The 18,153-nt window shown below is 41.4% G+C and overlaps 1 protein-coding gene across 1 annotated transcript in view; it reads left to right on the forward strand.

Annotated features, from left to right (window-relative positions):
* Positions 1-2,591: 2,591 nt before the first annotated feature.
* Positions 2,592-18,153, forward strand: part of GRAMD2B (GRAM domain containing 2B) — a gene marked incomplete at both ends in the record, with an annotated part of 30,717 nt that continues 15,155 nt past the window's right edge. Inside the window, 6 exon segments of the mRNA XM_080362425.1 lie at positions 2,592-2,659; positions 4,156-4,216; positions 4,220-4,284; positions 15,166-15,288; positions 17,435-17,522; positions 17,833-17,899. Of these exon segments, the coding sequence (XP_080218551.1) occupies positions 2,592-2,659; positions 4,156-4,216; positions 4,220-4,284; positions 15,166-15,288; positions 17,435-17,522; positions 17,833-17,899 (472 nt within the window).

Raw genomic sequence — 18,153 nt, forward strand, 5'->3', positions numbered from 1 at the left:
TATCACGATATGGAGCGAAGTATTTAGTAAGTATTTTCATTTTTAGTGTCTAGGCTGCAGGCATCAATTTGTTTGAATGTTAAGCTTCTTCTACAGTTTGTATCTCGATTAATTGAAACAGAGAGCTTTGCATACCTTGAGAATGGAGTCAGACTAAACTAAAACAGAGACTGAGCTCCTGGGATCAAGCAGTTCCTTTCCAGCTCTTGCACTACTGTGGGAGAGACAATAAACTCTGGAGGTGAGTGAAAAAGCAGTCAGTGGGAGCATTTATGTCCTGTAGCTAAATTACCAGAGACTGAAAATCTAAGCACTCAAAAATCAGCTGATTTTATTTGTTTAAATATCTAGAAGTCAGATTCTCATCTACTGTAAACTAGCATTGTTCTGCAGGAGTGGGTAAAGCTACATCAGAGTTATTCAACCACACATCTGCCTTCAGCCTCAAAATTAGGACTAAAATAGCAACTGATGCCTTTCTAGTGCAATGAAAGGCCTCCAAAAAGGAGACAAAGGGTAGGCAGTCACTTTTCCCACTGACTCTGAACATACTGTACATGCCTTGGTAGTGCACACTGATATGAGACAAATTCCCAGGGAACCCAAACCTCACACAGGCTGCTACATGCTAGCAAAGGGTCCTGGGTCCAAACCGACACAAGTGCCAACTCAGCCTGCCCTGACTCTTTCAGTTCTGGTTCTGTTCACAGGCTAGACAGGTAAAATGGGGCCTGTTCTTTTATCCCTTGGATAAATGGGATGCTGCTATATAGCCACAGGTTGCATCTGGCATAAGGAGGTGGGAGAGGCTCTGCAATGCACTGCCAAACCTGGTCAGGTGCTTCACAGGGGAAGCGTAAGGCACAGTTTCACAGGCACAGGACCCAAGAGGTCTGAAGGATCCTTCTTGTAAATTACATCTAATTTCTTTTCCACATGTGCCTTGGTTTTCATGTTAAATAATACATTAGGTAATGCTGTCTCCCAGAAATACAACCATTTAAAATGTCTTTTTTTTCCATGCAGCTTGGCACACAGTCTTTGAATTTTCTTGGACTGAAGCTAATTAAATCCACCTCGTCTAGCTAAGACCATACAGCAATCTCTCATTTTCTGCAGGACCTGTGTGCCCAAGCAGCTATGGCAGTCCTGAGCCTTTTCATCATTAACATCTCTTTTTACCGATTTCCTGCATATATTGCAACAATACCTGATACTTAGTTTTTGCACCTTCAAAATACTGTATAAGTATCCAGCAATCCTAACAATGCCACTGGAAGGCTGACTGATTTGCTTCATACACCTTTATCTGAAATGTACATTAGTAGCTATCTCCCACCCCAATGTCCACTCAGTGAGACCACTCTTCTGTATGTATTCTCCCCCTGCCTCCTGTGAACAGTCCAGCAGCTAGGAAAAAAACTTAATAATATATTAAGAAAACTTAAATAGGAAGAAAACCTAATAATATATTAGTAATTCTGTTAATCTATTCTAATACGTTAAGCCATGAAAATGGACCTTTTTCTAGAGATGTCACTTTGAACTCTAATCTCAAATTTGGCCTTCCCTGGATTGTATCATTACAGCCACGGGCTCCATCTTTGCTATGTGAAAACGTTTTTACCAAACCGAACCCCAACTAAGGCGTTAACCAGGTGATGAAAACATTTCTCACACACACACTGAGCGTTTGTGTTTGTGTCTGCCACACCAGACGACTTGTCCCAAATTCTGCCATGCAACGTTTCTGAGGGAATGCAGCTTCCCCAAGAGCTGCCTTGGCAGAGCCCGGGGGAGCCACGGTCGCCCTGTCCCTTACACCAGTCATTTCCGGGGCACACAAACCAGTCTGGGGTGCTGCTGAAGAGAAAGGAAACAAAAAACCACCTGTGGCAGCCACCAGTGGAAATGTCAGCTAATCGCCACAGGCGTTCACGTTAGTTCAGCTGCCTGGAGGCCACCACCGCTATTTGGACTGCTGTCCGCTTCACACCGACACCAGCGAAAGGCTCGCAGAAACCCCTGGAAGGCCATTTTCTGTCCGTTACCGCCGGCCCGCTAACTGCCAGGCTGCGCCAAGCCCGGCGTGGCTGCCCTGCCCTGCCCTGCCCTCCCCTCCCCTCCCGCTCACGGTCACGGCCACGTTTCCTCCTCAGGCCATGTCTGTGTGAAACCGCATCTCCTGCCCGCCCGTATGAAACATTAAGGGCGTCTTTTGTTCGAGCCGGCGGGACACAGCGGCTCACGCGACAGCGGCCCGACTGAATAATTTAAGGCGCGTAACGGATCGGACACGCGGGGGTCGCGTCTGTCACTTGGCGGCCGCAACCGGGACGCACGCCCGCCCGCCGCGGCCCGCGCCGCCAGCCAGCTCCCGCGGGCACGGGCGGAACCGGTTGTGAGCGGCTTCCCGCCGCGGACCCGCGCGCCGGCCCCAGCCGGCCCAGGACGGCGGCGCCCGCCCCGGGGCGGGGCGGCCGGTGCGAGGGCGGTGCGGCCCGGCCCGGCCCGGCCTGGCCCGGCGGTTGAGTGCCGTGCGGCGGCGTGCGGTGTGGTGCCGATGGTGCTCATGAGCGAGCAGCGGTGCGATGCGGAGGAGCCGAAGGCTGCGCGGGCCGCCGGCAGGCGGGAAAACAAGGGCGCCGTGCGGCTGTGAGTACTGCCCGCGGCGGGAGGGGCGGCCGGCAGCGCGCGGGGACGCGGCGCAGCGCTGCGGGGGCCGCGGGTCCCGGCCGGGCTGCCCCGCAGGGGATGGGCGGCCGCGGAGCGACTCGGGGCAGTCCCGGCGCGGGGAGCACCCCGGACGGTGCCTGCGCAGCGCGGCGGGGGCTGCGCTGCTCTGGGCGTTGGCTTTGGTTTGGAGTTCGTGGGGAAGAGCTGCCGAGGGGTCTCTGCGTCCAGGCTGGAGTTAAGCACAAATATCTCCGCTCAGTCGGGATCCACCCCCCTGAGGAGGCGGCCCGAGCACAGCGTTAAACTCTGATGTCGTACTTTTAGGAGCAAGGCATATAAATATTGCTTCTAATTTCATGCATCAGCATGGAAATCCTTCTCTGCTGTGGCACAGAAATCCAGCAGCCGTGCTTTATCATTTAGAGTAGTGTACATGGGCTGCACTGGGAAGCTGTGATCCCCTCTGGGTGCCACGGAACCCAGAATGTTGACAGAAGTTCACAGACTGTTTACTACAGTCAAATGGAAGTTCAGCCTGACTTCTGCTCCAGAGGTGGGACAAGCCACCCCGGCCAGGCGGTGGGCGCTTGCCTGCCTCGGCGTGGTTCCCCGTCACACTTCTCACCCAGCACGGCCATACCCGCACCCGGCTTCGGTCTGCTTTTTAACCTGAGAGGTACTGTAGAAATTGAGCAGATGAAGAGATCAGAAGTACTTCCCTTGCTGGCTGATAAAGGCGGCTAAGGCTAACTGATGGAAAGTAGGGAAGTCGGAGGGCTTCCTCTTCCATGGACAGAACTCGCTGTGCACTCTCCTGAGGCCACTGACCTTCTTTCCCATCCTCTAACGGTGGCTGGGGATGTCAGGGGTTAAATGCTGCATCTCCTGCAGTGATCTTTGGCTTCCTGTGGAGGTCTTAAATGGTTTAGGTGCTTGTATGCCATGGTACTGACCATCATGTTAAAATCTTGCTGGCATCAAGCAGCTGTCTGTTTCCGTAGCTGGCTTCCAATTCATGTGGGACTTGACAGTTCCAAGGATGCTGTTTGAGAAGTTAAGCATCTGTGAAAGAAGAAACTAAAAAATCTGGGACTTTCTCCTCAAAAGAAAAGAAGAAGTGACATTCTCCTAACCTAGAAAGATTACTGTCCCCAAAGCACTTTTCTTCACAAAGATTTAATCTTCAACAGCCTCCAGGAGAAAGGAGAACAAGTTACCAGCAGCTAGCTCTTTCTCTGGAAAGAGAGTCTAAGAAGGTCTGGTTTTTGTGGGGTTTTTTTTGTGTTTTTGTTTGTTTGTTTGTTTGGGGTTTTTTTGGTGGTTGTTATTTTTTTTCTTTTCCCAATCTCTTATCTCTGAGCAGATGTGTATTCTCAAAGTGTGTAAAACAGTGAAATATGTTGCCAGAAACATCTTCCTTGTTAGAGAGCACCGTGAATCAAAGTATCTTATAAGTGTCCTTTATCCGGTATGGTGTAGTCACATCAGTGACTTCACATTCCAGATGAGACATAATTCCCTGACCTTCTCTAGAGCCTTCTGATTTCAAGCCTTGGGTCCTGATCCCTCACACAGAATTATGCCAATGAATTTAATGAAGTTCTTCAGGTATGCAAGATTTGTATCTGATTTTTCTCTTGAGAATAGAACTAAGAGCCCAAGAAAGGCTGATGTCAGAGACATTGCACATGTGCAGACTAACTGACCCTCTGATTTGTCCCCAGGTGTTTATAGTAATTTTAAAGTGCTGAATCAGCTACAGTTGTAGAAGTCAGGTCAATCTTAACAAGTGTGATAAATTAAGAAGTCTTACTCGCTATGACTCTCCATTTTTTAGCTGTCAGTTTTTGCTGTTCAGTAGAAGGTGAGTGTCACAGAGGGGAAAACTAGGCAGTTTGTTATGCTGCAAGCTACAGCATTCAGCAATACTAGCCTCAGCAGCAGGAGAGTGCAAAGGTTGGGGTAGTCAAAAAGTTGAAATGCTTTGTCTTGAACTAGAAAATTGTTTAAGCATTTGCTGGCTGGAAACAAAGCTGAGATTTATTTTCCCAATCACATTTAACTGGTTGCTGGATCCTTCTGAGAATATGTCATGTTCAGTTGACTGTGAGTTAGTCTCAGAAACCAAGTAACTGTGGTTTGACTAATGTGAAACTACAGTGGGGATTATTTAGCTGAAGAAGAAGAACAGGATCTTGGTTTTTATTCCCTTAGAAGTAAACTTGCCAAAAGTTGAACTGATGAAGATTTGTTTCTAGAAAATTCCATAAATAAGTGTGCAGGGTTGTGGTGGAGTTTCATTCCGTTCATTTACTTCCAGGGAACATTATGCACCCAACAGAGCTCATGCTGACCTCTATTTGAAAAAAATCCTTGCAGACTTATAGAGGCTCAAGGAACCTTTAGTGTTTTCAAAGCTCAAGAGAGAGAGATTTATGTTTGTACTGTAATTGGTACTTCCTGGAGGTATGCTTAAAATGTTGATCATTTTAGAAATTGACTTTATAGCTCAGTATGTTTCTGTTGCCACCATATAGGTGTCCTTGGAGGATAGGTGCTTCTGGAAGATTGAATCTGTAGAGGTTTTTTTGATTTTTGTTGTGGTTGTTGTTGTTGTTGTTGTTGGATTGGGTTTTTAAAAATTATTTCAATATTAGATCTAGGAGGATTAAATTATATGCCAGTGAATCTGGAAATCATACAGAAAGAGTTAATTACACTCATACTGATGTAGAAAATGGGCTTTTCTGACATGTTTAGTGATAGTTATATCTTTGCAAAGTTTCCAGTACATCTCTGTGGATTGTACAACCCCAGAGATAACACCGCGTGGATGGTGGGCACTGTTATTACGTGAAGCCGAAATAGTGATGTGCCAGAAGTTTGTAATTATGTAAAGTTCCTCCAAAGCAAATAAAAAGTTCCTGGACAGAAAACATCTTCCGAGTGGTGTTCCATGACCTCACGGGGCCTCAGACCAAAGAGGAATTAACCTTGCATTATATTTAGAGGACATTTATTTTTCTGATGTGAAAGTGGGGTGTGTTATGTTTGTGGTGTCACTGTACCTGCCTCAGAAGCTGCTGGCCCCACTACAGGGACAGCTGCTGAAACAGTTGTATTGTTGAAAACACTGTGGTTTGTTAAGGAGAAATGGCAGAGGTGTAATAACAAGCAGTTCATATTCGATGATGGCATCCTTCTGCCTTCACGCACACTTGCTTCTGTAGAAGTCAATATAGCATTTTCTGGTTTCCACAGCCTAGTACTGTTTGGCCTACTACCAGTACTATCTGACTGTATTAGGACAATGTGCTGAGTTACTGTATGGTAAGATACTGCTAACATTAAGTGGCACATTCTGTCCTCTGTCAGTGGCAGTATAAGGTAATGTCCTGTGACTGAGTGTAACTTAAAGAAAAGAGGAGGCTGGGACTTAAGACTCTAAAAGATAGGGAAAGGTTTTTTTGTTTGGGGTTTTCTTTGAGCAAAAATACAATTGCAGATACTGGAGAAAATATGCTACTAAAAGCAGTGGAAAATACTTATGGGCAAATTATGTGCTTCTGAGAAAAGAGAGAAAGTGATTTTTATGGTTTGTTTGTCTGATGTGTTATGCTTCCTAAGAGATGTTTCCTAATAATTGTTTACCAGTCTAACTTAAAAGACAATTTACTGACCTGTGCATTATGATGACTCACTAGCTTTTTTTCCTAAACTCTCTTATTTGAGAGAAATACAAAATGCAGAGCAGAAAGGGAAGGTTATTTATTACTGATTCAGAGTTTCATTTCAGCTTTGATCTAGGTTAACTCCTTTCCAGCAGCCAGACTTCTGAGGAAAAGAGATGTAGGTATGTGCATACATTATTCATGTTAGGTACTTTCAGTGGATGAAGATATTAACACATCCTAAGTATAATGGTTTTTAATTCTTCCCCAGTAGTTCTTCCCTCCTCTTCTGGCAAAAGTTGTAATGTGTGATCTGAAAAGAAGGATAGGCTTGCAAAGTGAAACATTTGAATTTGATGTGTGATAGAAAAGAGATTTCCAATCTGGATGACCTGTATTTGCTCATAGTGATGTTTTTTTAATCACTCCTATTTTTTTTTCCTTTTTTTCCAGTCATTCGTACTTTGTTCACTGTGTATACATACTTAAGTTTTAAAAGCAGCTTTTTGAAAATCATTGTGCCATGTGTAAATGCACACCATGAATCTGAAGAGACTTTTCTTTGTACTGAAGTGCCTCAGTGGCAAACCTGAAATACTCCCAAACCTGTTGGCTTTACTGGTTATATGCAGTTTGTGAGAAATGTTTGTTAGGCAACATAATACTACAGATAAGATTTGGGCAGCAGGATTTGTTGCTGGTATTTGACAGGTGATGCATAAACATAGTATCAGAGTATTGTATTCTTACCACCATCTCCATAAATGCTGCAGTCATGTGGTTAGAAATTATGTGTTTATCTAATCACGCCACTGCTGGGAGGAATAATCTTCGTGCTCTGTACATAGCTGTTGCCAAGCCCGTATATATCCTTTCCAGTTAGCTTTTTTACACTTGTGTTACTGTTATGCCAGGGATCTTTTGTTTGGTCTAGCAATCTTTACAGATCTCTTTTGTAGTAGATATTTTAACCAAAATTCATGGGTAGCCATCTGGATCCAGCCAGGCCTATCACCAAAATTCTGTTCAAATACTGTCATCACAGAGCAAATAGTTTCTCCACAGATAATAGGAATTTGTCAGGGCAAGCTTTCTTTCCCTCTTTTTCCACTTTTCCTTGAAAGGAAACTTCTTGCTTGATCTTGATCTCTGAGCTACCCAGAATTACAGAGAGAGATTATGTTTTCCTGCCAGAAAGCTGTAAACAAATATTTAAAACACCCATTTTTCAGTAATGTGAGGGTCAGTGAGAGATTGCAGGGAGGACATGGGCAACCGTTCCCTGCTAGCCCACTGTACAGGGCCCTTGTCTCTGTAAAATGGCATAGTGTGCTTTCTCATGCTGGGATGATCGGCATAGTGATGAAATTAAGTACTGGGAGGCAGGACACTTGAATGAAAGGGAGAACCAGGGGTTGTAGGGTACGTATAAAGAGAACATAGTTGCTTCTTCTCGATTCCCTCGTAACTGAGCTTCAGTGCTTTACTGAAGTATTCACCTCCTTTAACTAAACTTCTGCCTGGCTTCTGCCTCCATCCTTGAAAAACAGCACACTAAGTTGAGGGAGGTTAATAAGCTTCCAAAAGTAGTGGCAGGAAATAATCTGGAGGTTGCAGGCAGGCAGCAGGGGAACTCAGCAGCATAGAGGCTATAGAGGCAAACTGAAGCATTCCTCTCTGCGGATAGATGGGGGAAGCCTTCTAGTTCCCTGACGATGAAGCAACAGTTCCTGGCATCGGCCCCCCCAAAAAAACTGTAGCTTGGTATGTGTTCTACAAAGATCCATTCCTGTAAGCCCATCAGTGGTTTAGAGCTCTGGGAATCTTAGTTTAGGCTGTTTACAAAAGGTAGACCACCCAGGTGAAAGACTCTTGCTGGTAGTTTTGTAGCTACCATTTATGCTACATTAGTTCAAGAACCATGTAGGTTTGGTCAGCCTTTTCCTGGAGAAGAAGGAACATGATAGAACAAAAGTCCAGTAAATAACAAAATTATATCTATGTCCGTTTGGTTTTGTGAAATTTTACAAAACGTGTAAATGCACTATGGCCAGCATAGGAGACAGTGGGTGTTGCAGTGGAGGGCGGTGGAAAGGCTTGTACTGAAGAAGGTGGCTTACAGAGCATTCAGACTCTGTGTCCTGGTGACACAGAAAATATAAAGTCAAGCTGGCCCCAGCAGGGATCTGGCCACCACCTGTCACATCTGATTTTATTAAGAATATCTTTTTCCCAGACTTCAGAAGGAAAACGGTTCCTCATATTCAGTGTTGCAGTCAAAGGCATTCTTGTGGTTGGTGTCTGTTAGACTCATTGTTGGAAGCTAATATTTCCTACTGTGAAATAATAGCTTTTGTATTAGGTTATCTACATTGTTCTAGTCTTTTCCGTGAACACTAGACAGGTCTGTTAAAAAAAAAAACCAAACAAAACAAAACATTGCAAAGGTAATTACAGGAATTCAGCGTTATCAGACCCTTGGTGAACTGTGAACCTCCAGCAGTGATTCCACTTTGATCTGCTTCTATCCCTGGTGGAAGGTGTGATGAAACAGCGTGGATGAACACAATTAGATGCATATTTTCATCTCAGGAAGTTTTTTGCATTAGGCCTTCTTGTGCAGTGTTCTTGTTGGGGAGCCTAGAAAAAAACATTGTACTCGGACATCTCTTAAAATATCTACTTTAAATTTTCTGTACTCGGTTAGTACTGCCTTTTAAACAGGGAAACCTTGTTAGTAATTGTGGATTATCTGTTGTCAGTTCCGGTTCTTAAAGAAAGTGCTGTATGATCAAACAAAACCATCTCTCTCTTTGTGTGTATCCTGTCTGAAGAACCAAAATTATTTTTCCCTCATGCATTGATTAAAACACTTTGCCACATACTGAGTCATTATTTCTATGCAAGATATTGAATCATTATTTCTGAAAGTGCCATAAAACAGAAGCTTCTGATCAAGTGGTAACTTCTTTTTTTTATTTTTTTTTTTTTTCTTAAGCAGTGGAAAAAGGAATAAGGGTGTTGGTAGGACTGCTCCCAAACCTCTGCTCTCATCTATAACCCTTCTGCATTCTTAGTAGCAGTTGTTAATATAATTGCTGGTGTCTGGGGGTTTTTGTTGTTGTTTGTTTTTTAAATATTATAATTCAGCTCTGATGTAACTACTCAATATTTTTCAAAAACACCGTGCTGGAATACTGACCGCCAAGTCTTGTATCGTGTGGAGGCATGTTGCTCTGGAGTTATTCTTCCAAAGAAACAGAGACGTAGCTTCAACTAATGAGCACAAACCTTTATGTTTATACCCTGGTGGTTAGGCGTAATTTGTTAAGGTGCTGGTGTTGTTCCAAGGAGAGATTTGTGTTGTTTCTGCCTGAGTTATGGAGAAGATCTGAGTGACAGATGCCTCTGAGGTCATGCTGAACACATGGATTGTGTATAGATGCAGTATTTATATTTTTAAATTTCATTTATTTATTAAATTTATATCAGTTTATTTGGTATAGAACAATTGGTAGACCTGTCTTTGCCTTCTTTTCTGCACGCTGAACAAGTAATGGATCAGGAATTCCTTCCTTTCCCCTTTTCCTGTTACCTCTAGAAGCTAAAGGTAAAATGTGATCTAAGGCTGCATGCTTCCGGTTCAGTAGGAATTATGATCCTGGTTTTTGTCTTGGTCTGGGTTAGAAGGTAGGCTAGAACTGGGAAATAGGAAAAACTTTCCCCTTAAAGGCTGCCAGTGAGTTGGAGAATGAAAAGAACACATGCTCCAGTACAAAGTAGATGTGAATCAGTGTCTCCCGTAATATCTTTTGCTTCACCTTTTTTTTCAGAAATGTGTATGTCAAGATTCGTGTCGTGTGCTAGATTTGACCATGCTTAGGTTGAAATAAATAGCTGCTGGTCACCCTGCTGAGACTACATAAATTACAATATTGTGGCGTTGAATGAAGATACATGTGAGAGGGCTTTTGCTTTTTGAAGTGGATATCTGAAACGGAAACTGAAAAGACAAGAGAGCTAAATGGCTTATGTTCCCGTTCTCGTGTTAAGTTAATAAAATATCTTGTCATAGTGTCTCGTGTTTCAGAGCACAGGGAATTCTTCTGTGTCCTTTTTTTTTTTTTCTTTCTATGGAACTTGATAGCAGCCTGGTTTTGATTAGACAGGGAATACAGCCAGTTAATAATAGATGGTATTTAGAGCAGAGAATTTACATACTTGCTAGTGACGTCTGCAATGTCACAGTGATCTTGCTGATGTCCAAGTGGTGAGGTAGTGTGAAACTTGATCTGGTTGTTAAGAGAAATGTCTCTTCAGTTGGGGAAGAAAACCTAACTTCCTCTATGCCTAACAGTGTTGGAGGGGTTTCCATTCAATATTAACTTCAAAATTTCATTCATCCTTTAAATAAAGATTTAGCAACACAGACATACAAAACTACTCGCGCATGAATAATTGTGTTCCAAGAGACAGCTGTGAAACAGAACACAGTAAATATTTCTGAAATTATTTATCTTGATATATAAAAGATTCGCAATTTGTGAAAAGTCTTTAACAGTTGGATTGGTTCCTCTTTCAGTGCTGGCTGACATTGAGATTCCACCTGTGCCTACAGATGTGTTTGATCTTAGAAATCCATAGGGAAACATGTGCTGTATATGCATGTATGGTCATCCATATGCATATGGTATTTAATTAATGTACATCTTTATAACTTTGACTCCATTATGCCATGTTTATCTGGGATCTCATGAGAAGAGCATTAGCCTGCTCCTTGAACAACTTGAAATAGTTAAATCTCGGTCTGATTCGTACCTGTTCATATTAACAAACTGACCCTTTCTCTTGTGCAGGGTTTTGCATCTCTGCTCCTTCATTAACGTTTTGCAGCTCCCCATATTTGGTATAAATACATCTGCTAGCTGTATATCTGTCATACAAAACTCATAAGAAATGCTGTGCTTTGGAATTAGCTGCTTTACTTCTTCACTTTCCAGACTTAAGTACGTGCTGTGTACTAAGTATATGGAATTATACAAATACCAAATGCATGCATTATGGCTATCCTTTACATCTGTTATAGAAGTCATTAAGCAACTCTCTTCTGCTTTGTGATGAGGGTGGCTGTAGGTCGTTTTTTGCCTGTTTTGATAGTTTCAGAGTCTTAACGCTAGTCAATATTTGGCTTTCCGTTTGCACAGTAAAAGTGATATTTGGTCATAGCATTATTCTCAGGCTTTTTTTTTTTTTTTTTTTTTTTTAGGAGGTATATTTTCTCTCATGAGTAGTGCATTGTGCCACATAGCACTGGAGTGTGGCTATAGATCTACCAGAGAGGCATTTTGTCTCTGAGTGACCAGACTTTGTAGAAACAGACAACACCTAAATCCTTGACTTGAGCACTGTTGTTAGTCGATCCAGTACAGAGACCACTCTAATCTGCTGTGAAGAGGGCAGCAGCAAAGTTTACAGTGCAGGGATTAAATAATTCAGCTGGTTAAGGTATGAAAACAAGCTCATCAGTTAAAGCACTCCAGATTTTGATTAAAGCACTCCAGATTTTCATTAGTGTGACACAGCATAATTTTCACAGGAAGTCTAAATTTTTCAGGTGCTGCAGAAGGTCAGTGCCAAACAGGAAAATATTTTTAAGTTCAGAAATCTTCCTGCAGTGTGAGAATCTTGACACACCTGTCTGTCAGAAAGGTTTTGTTTCACAGAAATCAAATCAGAAGAGATTAAAATCCTCAGACTTTAAAATACATTGACGAATAGCATACTTCTAAACATGTCAATGGAGTGAAACTTAGTCCACTGCCTTGATTAATGTATTTGATAGCACTTTCCCTTTTCTGAGATTTAATCTTAAATTACTTAGCTCAGTTATTGGTGTATATATAAAAAAGGAAAAGAAATATTTCTTGCAAAAAGTTTAGTTAGAGTTCTTGCAATTAATGTTTATTTTAACTTGCTTAGATATAAGATATGATCCTGTAGTAAGCACAAGCTTTGGCTTTGAAAATACTCCCCATGACAACTATTCTTTATTTGGAAACTAAAGACAGCCTTTTACTTTTAGCTGTTATTTTAAATAGGCTTGGTTGTAGTACCAAATACACTATATGTGTTCAATTTGAAAAATGTTTATTGTCATATCAAGAAAATGCTAATTTTGCAAATTTTACCTGTTTTGCTGTGATGTTTGGAAATACAGTTCACTTATTGCTAGCATGTGTAGTGAGGATCACTTTTTCTGAAGTGTACTTGATCTGATTTTTTTTCATGGATTACTGACTTTTGTGTTCTTTGTACAAAGCGTTTACGAATCCTGACTCACATATGGAAATGTAAGGAGTGCTTTAATTTGCTTGTGACTTGATTAGCAAAATTGTACTGGTTTTAGATTATACCTATGAACTGTGCTTCTCCAGAAAGTCAGCTAAGATTCTTCTGAACTGTAAAGACACCTACTAGGAACTTAACTGCTGTGCGGAGCTGTAGTTATCACAAATGTAAGGACAAATCCTTATGTAGTTTTTCATTATGTGAATGGGGCACATGAGAGGTAGGGTAAAGGACAGACACAGCAGGACCATATCAGCTAGTAGGAATTATACCCGATTGCTCCTGGCAGTGACATGTGTTACATGGGTGAATCTCATCACGCCCAAGTTGTTTCGGGGGAAACTCATGCTGTGTTTCAGTACGTTCTCACTGTTCTCTGCTGCACAAGATGATCCTGGAGAGGTGACCGGAGTGGCATGAGATAATTCAGCTTTTCCACACACAACAGTCAGGAGGGTCAGCATGTTGAGGTGCCCTGGCTTTCTGCCATCTGAAAGCAACTAGAATGGATGAGTTCGGATGGTAGAGGTTCAGAAACAGTAGTAGTTAATAGGGAAGGTGGACAGGACAGAACAGGCTCATAGGTTTAACTGCAAAATAGAGATTCATTAATGGCTGGGAGGGGCAATATGAGTGCTAAGTAAGCAAAGCATTTAAGAGCAACAGAATATCTAATCGTGCTCGCAGGCATGAGTGAACACTAAAACCTGTGTTATAGGTATTTTTGAAACAAATTGGTGGTATGAGGCGTGGGTGTGATACAGGCTGCTTTGTATGCTAGCATTGCCGTGTAGGAACAGAAGGCTGCACAAGGCAATGACAGACACAAATCAGGCTCCAGACTCAAGTAAGTCCATCTTAAAAATGCTGCTGTGCCATGTGGTCTTACTCACTTGGGAGGTTCCTTGCTGTGCTGCTCTTTTGAAATGCAGGTGTGATTGAACCTGACTATTTTGCCTCACCCTGTTCCTCATCCCACTCATGTCTGGTATTCTCTGGCCTCCCTGGAAGCCCAGGAATTTGGAGGACAGAACAATAACAGATAGCAAGACTGCAGGATTTGCAGATTTCTGGAATACAAGTTCTTGTATGCTGTGGGGAGCACCTTGGGTTGGCAGTTCTCCTTCCTTAAAATCTCGAACATAAAACTGCTTATTTGGGTTTTTCAGGCAAGAGATTGGGTTAATCTTAAATCTCTTGAATTGCCCATTTAATTATAGTTTTTACTGGCTGAAAATAAAAGCTGATCCCTTGTGGTCAGGCAGGGCTGATCCAAGAATGAAGCAGTGGGAAAACAATTGTTTTTTTCCTCATTGATTTTATTAGGGCTGTAACCCTTCCAAGTACACAGGAAGTGTAACTTGGGAGGTGTCAATTCCGTGCCCCTGTGGTGGGGGGTGTGAAGAGTTGAGGAAGAATTAGATAGGGCAGTTGTTGCTGTATGTAGACCACTAAAGCAAAACTCCATGGCTTTTGTCCTGTAACATAAGCTCTAGTTTAGCTGTGGGATACCACCCACTTAGATCTCAATTAAGATGTTGTGAGGTGTGTCTTCTGCTCTTATTCACTGAAGTGTAATCAAGTCAATGGATCTTTTTATGCCCTTCCAAAAAGAAAAATAGGATTGAATTAGTTTGGGAACCTCTGTCAGTAAAACTTTTGTCTTAGCAGGAAAACAAGCTGTTTCTTGTCGGGGACACCCTCACATGGTGGCAATGGCCATGTTGTTGGTGTAAATTTGCAGAAATTCTGAAGGAAAGCTTCTTTACATGGGGTAATTCAGGTCAGTCATTAAATTAATGGGCAACATAGATTGGGTTTCTTCTTTTATTTTAAAGTATTTTAATTCTTCAGACCCTGCTATTAATGACAGCTTTTTTCCCCTAAATGTTCTGAGTTAACGTTTTGTTAGAAAGTTATGAAAAGGGAAGCACTTTTGATACTTTGAGAGGACCCTTTATTTTGAGAATCCTTCAGGTGGATTCTCACAGAAGAGGTGAGTTAGAAGCAAAATAGGACCCAGCTTCCTCTTGCAACACTGAGCTGCAAATCTGCTAACCACTAGGTACTGTCATGCAGGATGTTTGTTTCTCAACTTGCCAATCAAATTAATTTCCATTAGGCATCAGGTCTGAGTACTGAACATGGAATGCATTTTTCCTAAATGAAACATTCTCTTTGGAGCAGAAGCTAGAGCTACAAATGTTATGAGTGCTGAAATACACATGGCAGTATTTCAGTTTTCCTCTCTTCATTGCTGAAATTCCAGTACTGGAGCTCAGAATGCTGCTCAGATTTATAATAATGTCAAGTCAGTAGATGAAAACTTTGCATTACTGTAATATAAAAGATACATAATAATTTTGTTCTTCAGTATGTGCTGTATTGTCCATGTGTTGCAGTCGAGTTTGACATTGATGTATATCTTGCAATACACATTTCTAAAATACTTTTTATTTTGTCTTTGTAGTTCAGATGGAGAAAATGGAACAGATGAAAAAAGAAAGGCAGGAAAATCGCCTACTGTGTTGCTGCAGACCTCTGCCAATGAAATGGAATATTTTGATGACCGGAAAAAACTTGATGTTGCTAGGTAATGTAAGAAATGCTGTCAGTTTGCTTCTAGATAGTCAGATAATAATCCGAGTTGTTACAACCCATTCAAGAAGCTATGCTGAGTAGCAAGATGTATCAGACGTCCCACTTGTGGGTTAGCTTGCACACTATGCAGGTAAACAGGAATCAGAGCCACTCCAGGGGTTACTCTGTTACCCACCACAAGCAGTCACGGTAGTGAGAATTTTGACTTTGGGCTGGCTTGGCTTCCCTGTTCCAAGAAAAAAATACATGGCACTGTTTGGTGCCACTGCTAGTTATATCCCTTCCACACTTGATTTGACAGGCAGTCAAACTGAGCTTTCTTGCTGGATTATTCATTGTCCATGGTAAAGCTATGACGAAAGTTTTCATTTCCGACTCTCTGCTGTATATTGCATCAGATTATTGTAATGTCTCTAGAAAACCAGTCATTCTTGCATTGTTGGGGAAATGGAATGCATTTGAAACTCTTCTAAAAGAAAAGTAAATAATACTAAAACGCCACTCAGAGGGCTTGAATAAAAATCTTACATCCCTTTTACTTTGTCAATTAAGCAGCCAATGCAGAAGTCAGCAGTCAACCTGGCACTGTGGTTTTGGTCACAGGGAAGATATCACTTAATTTCCTGAAGCATCTTTGAGGAGAAAGTATTTGAAGAAATACGTGATTTTTTTTTGATTTTTTTTTGATTTTTTTTTGATTTTTTTTTTATTTTTTTTTGGTGCAAATGCTCCTTCCAGTTTTACCTCTCACATACAATGTAATTAACTGTTTGTTGGTGAGCTGTTGGCAAAACTTTTTTCTAAGGCCCACTGTTCATTTCAGTTTGACCTGAACTTTACATAGGCACACAAATACATGTACACATGTGTTTTGTAGTTTTCTTCTATGAAGGGCCACTTGAGATATGCAATAACTCCCCCTGCTATCTAAACAACTCCTACTATACAATCTCTTTCCTAAATCCAGCTATATCTCTGTTACACTTGGAGATTCTCTTCCGATCACACTTACAGTTTTTACTGGAAATCCTGAATCTCAAGTTTAGGAAAGTAAAGAATACTTATTGTGCAGGATAAGATGCAGAAATGGAAACTTTTGTAGCACCTTTCTTTCCCCATTGAATCTTTAGCACAACATGTTCGTCAGATGATTCGTTATAGGAGTCCTGTGTTGTATTTTTTCCTTCTGTTCTTCAGTATGCATCTGAAGGACTCTTGAAACACAGCTGCCTTATTTTTATAGCCTGTTTATATGCTTAAGTGCTAAATAGCTTTCAGGTATAATGTTCTTCTCTTCCTGATTTATGAAACACTGTTATCCTACCTCTGCTTTTGGTTTGGTGTTTTGTTTGTGGTTTGTTTTTTTTCTGTGTGTGTGTGTTGTTTGGTTGGTTTTTCTTGAACAGTTAATGCCATTAATTTCTTCTGTGTAAAACAAATAAAATGTGTTTTCCCAGCCATCCACAGGGGCATTTCTCCGTACTTGTCCTACTCCAGATTTGTTGGCTTTTTGGTTAATTTTCTTTTTCCAATATGAATGGGTAGGGCTCTACAGATGCATCTTTCTGTATAACTGCCACTCAAAATTCCCTTTCATCTTCTCTAGGATTACTGGCTATCTTAATGATTTCATTAGACTACACAGTTCTTGGCCATCCTCTGACATTTGCATCTATGTGTCTTCTCCATTGCACTTTCCAAATAAACTCCCATTTTGTAGTACAAGTTCATAGCTTTCAGAACACTACCTTGCACTCTCAGCCACTAAGTTTTATTTTATCTTGCACTAGTAAGTAACATATTTAATGTTAGTATTTCATATGTTACCCAGAAACAAAATTAACATGGTACTAAGCACTGTGATAATTCATTAAGGTGTAAAAATGTCTTCAACTTTTTTTCGCTTCCTTAAAACTAGTAATTTAGAATATTCCTTCTAAATTAAAAGAAGATACTCAGTGAGGGCTGGCATGATTTAAGAGTAAGATATACTGCTCTTTATTGCTGCATAATCCTTGATGAATCAGATAACTATTATTAAAGTATTAAGATGTTTCATGGAAAAGCACTCCTGTTGATGTTACCAAGACTAATGAATTGAGGCCAGGCTTATATGGGATGCCTTTTTTAATTTCCAGGACAAAGAGCAGCACAGATAGTCCACTCCTGACAATGGATATCAAGAGTGACTCCAAGATTGAAAGGAAAAAATATGCCTCAAATCAGGTAGGGCAGAGGTTGGACTTATTTGTTTATATATAGTACAAGTAAATACATAACTACCATGAGAACCCCCTTGTTTAGCAATATTTTAGTTCATGGTTGTTTAAGGACATGAATTCCTTTTTCATCAGTGTGTCAGAGTCTGGGTAAAGCAGGATACAGACTTAGTAGCCACATAGCAAAAAAGGATTTTTTGTAAAGCAGGTGGGCAAAATGAGAAGGTTTTGGGAGGACAGCAAGTGGAATGGGTCACTTGATTGCAATAATATCTAATAAGGTGTGTGTCTCTGGGTGTGGGGCTTTTGTTTTTTAGCTGAAGGCAAATGCACACTTTCATAAGCTGTTTCTAGATGTTCCCATTGATGAGCCACTAAAACAAAGTAAGTATTAATCCTGCTGTCATTGCTAGCTGTTGGTCTAAGATAATGTTGTTACCTGCCAACCATGGTGTTATGCAAGAGGGACCATCTAAATTTTAAAAACCTTGAACCCCAGCTACCTGGAGCTATATGGCCTTCATCTGCATGCAGTGGGTGGTTTTTGTTATAATCTTGCAAGACTTAAGTCTTCAGATATTGGACATCTTTGGGAACTGTAGCCCCCTTTGCACTTCTTAGCAGAGTAACCTAAACAT

This window comes from Nesoenas mayeri (assembly GCF_963082525.1).
Source record: "Nesoenas mayeri genome assembly, chromosome: Z".
In the NCBI taxonomy this organism is placed as follows: Eukaryota; Metazoa; Chordata; class Aves; order Columbiformes; family Columbidae; genus Nesoenas; species Nesoenas mayeri.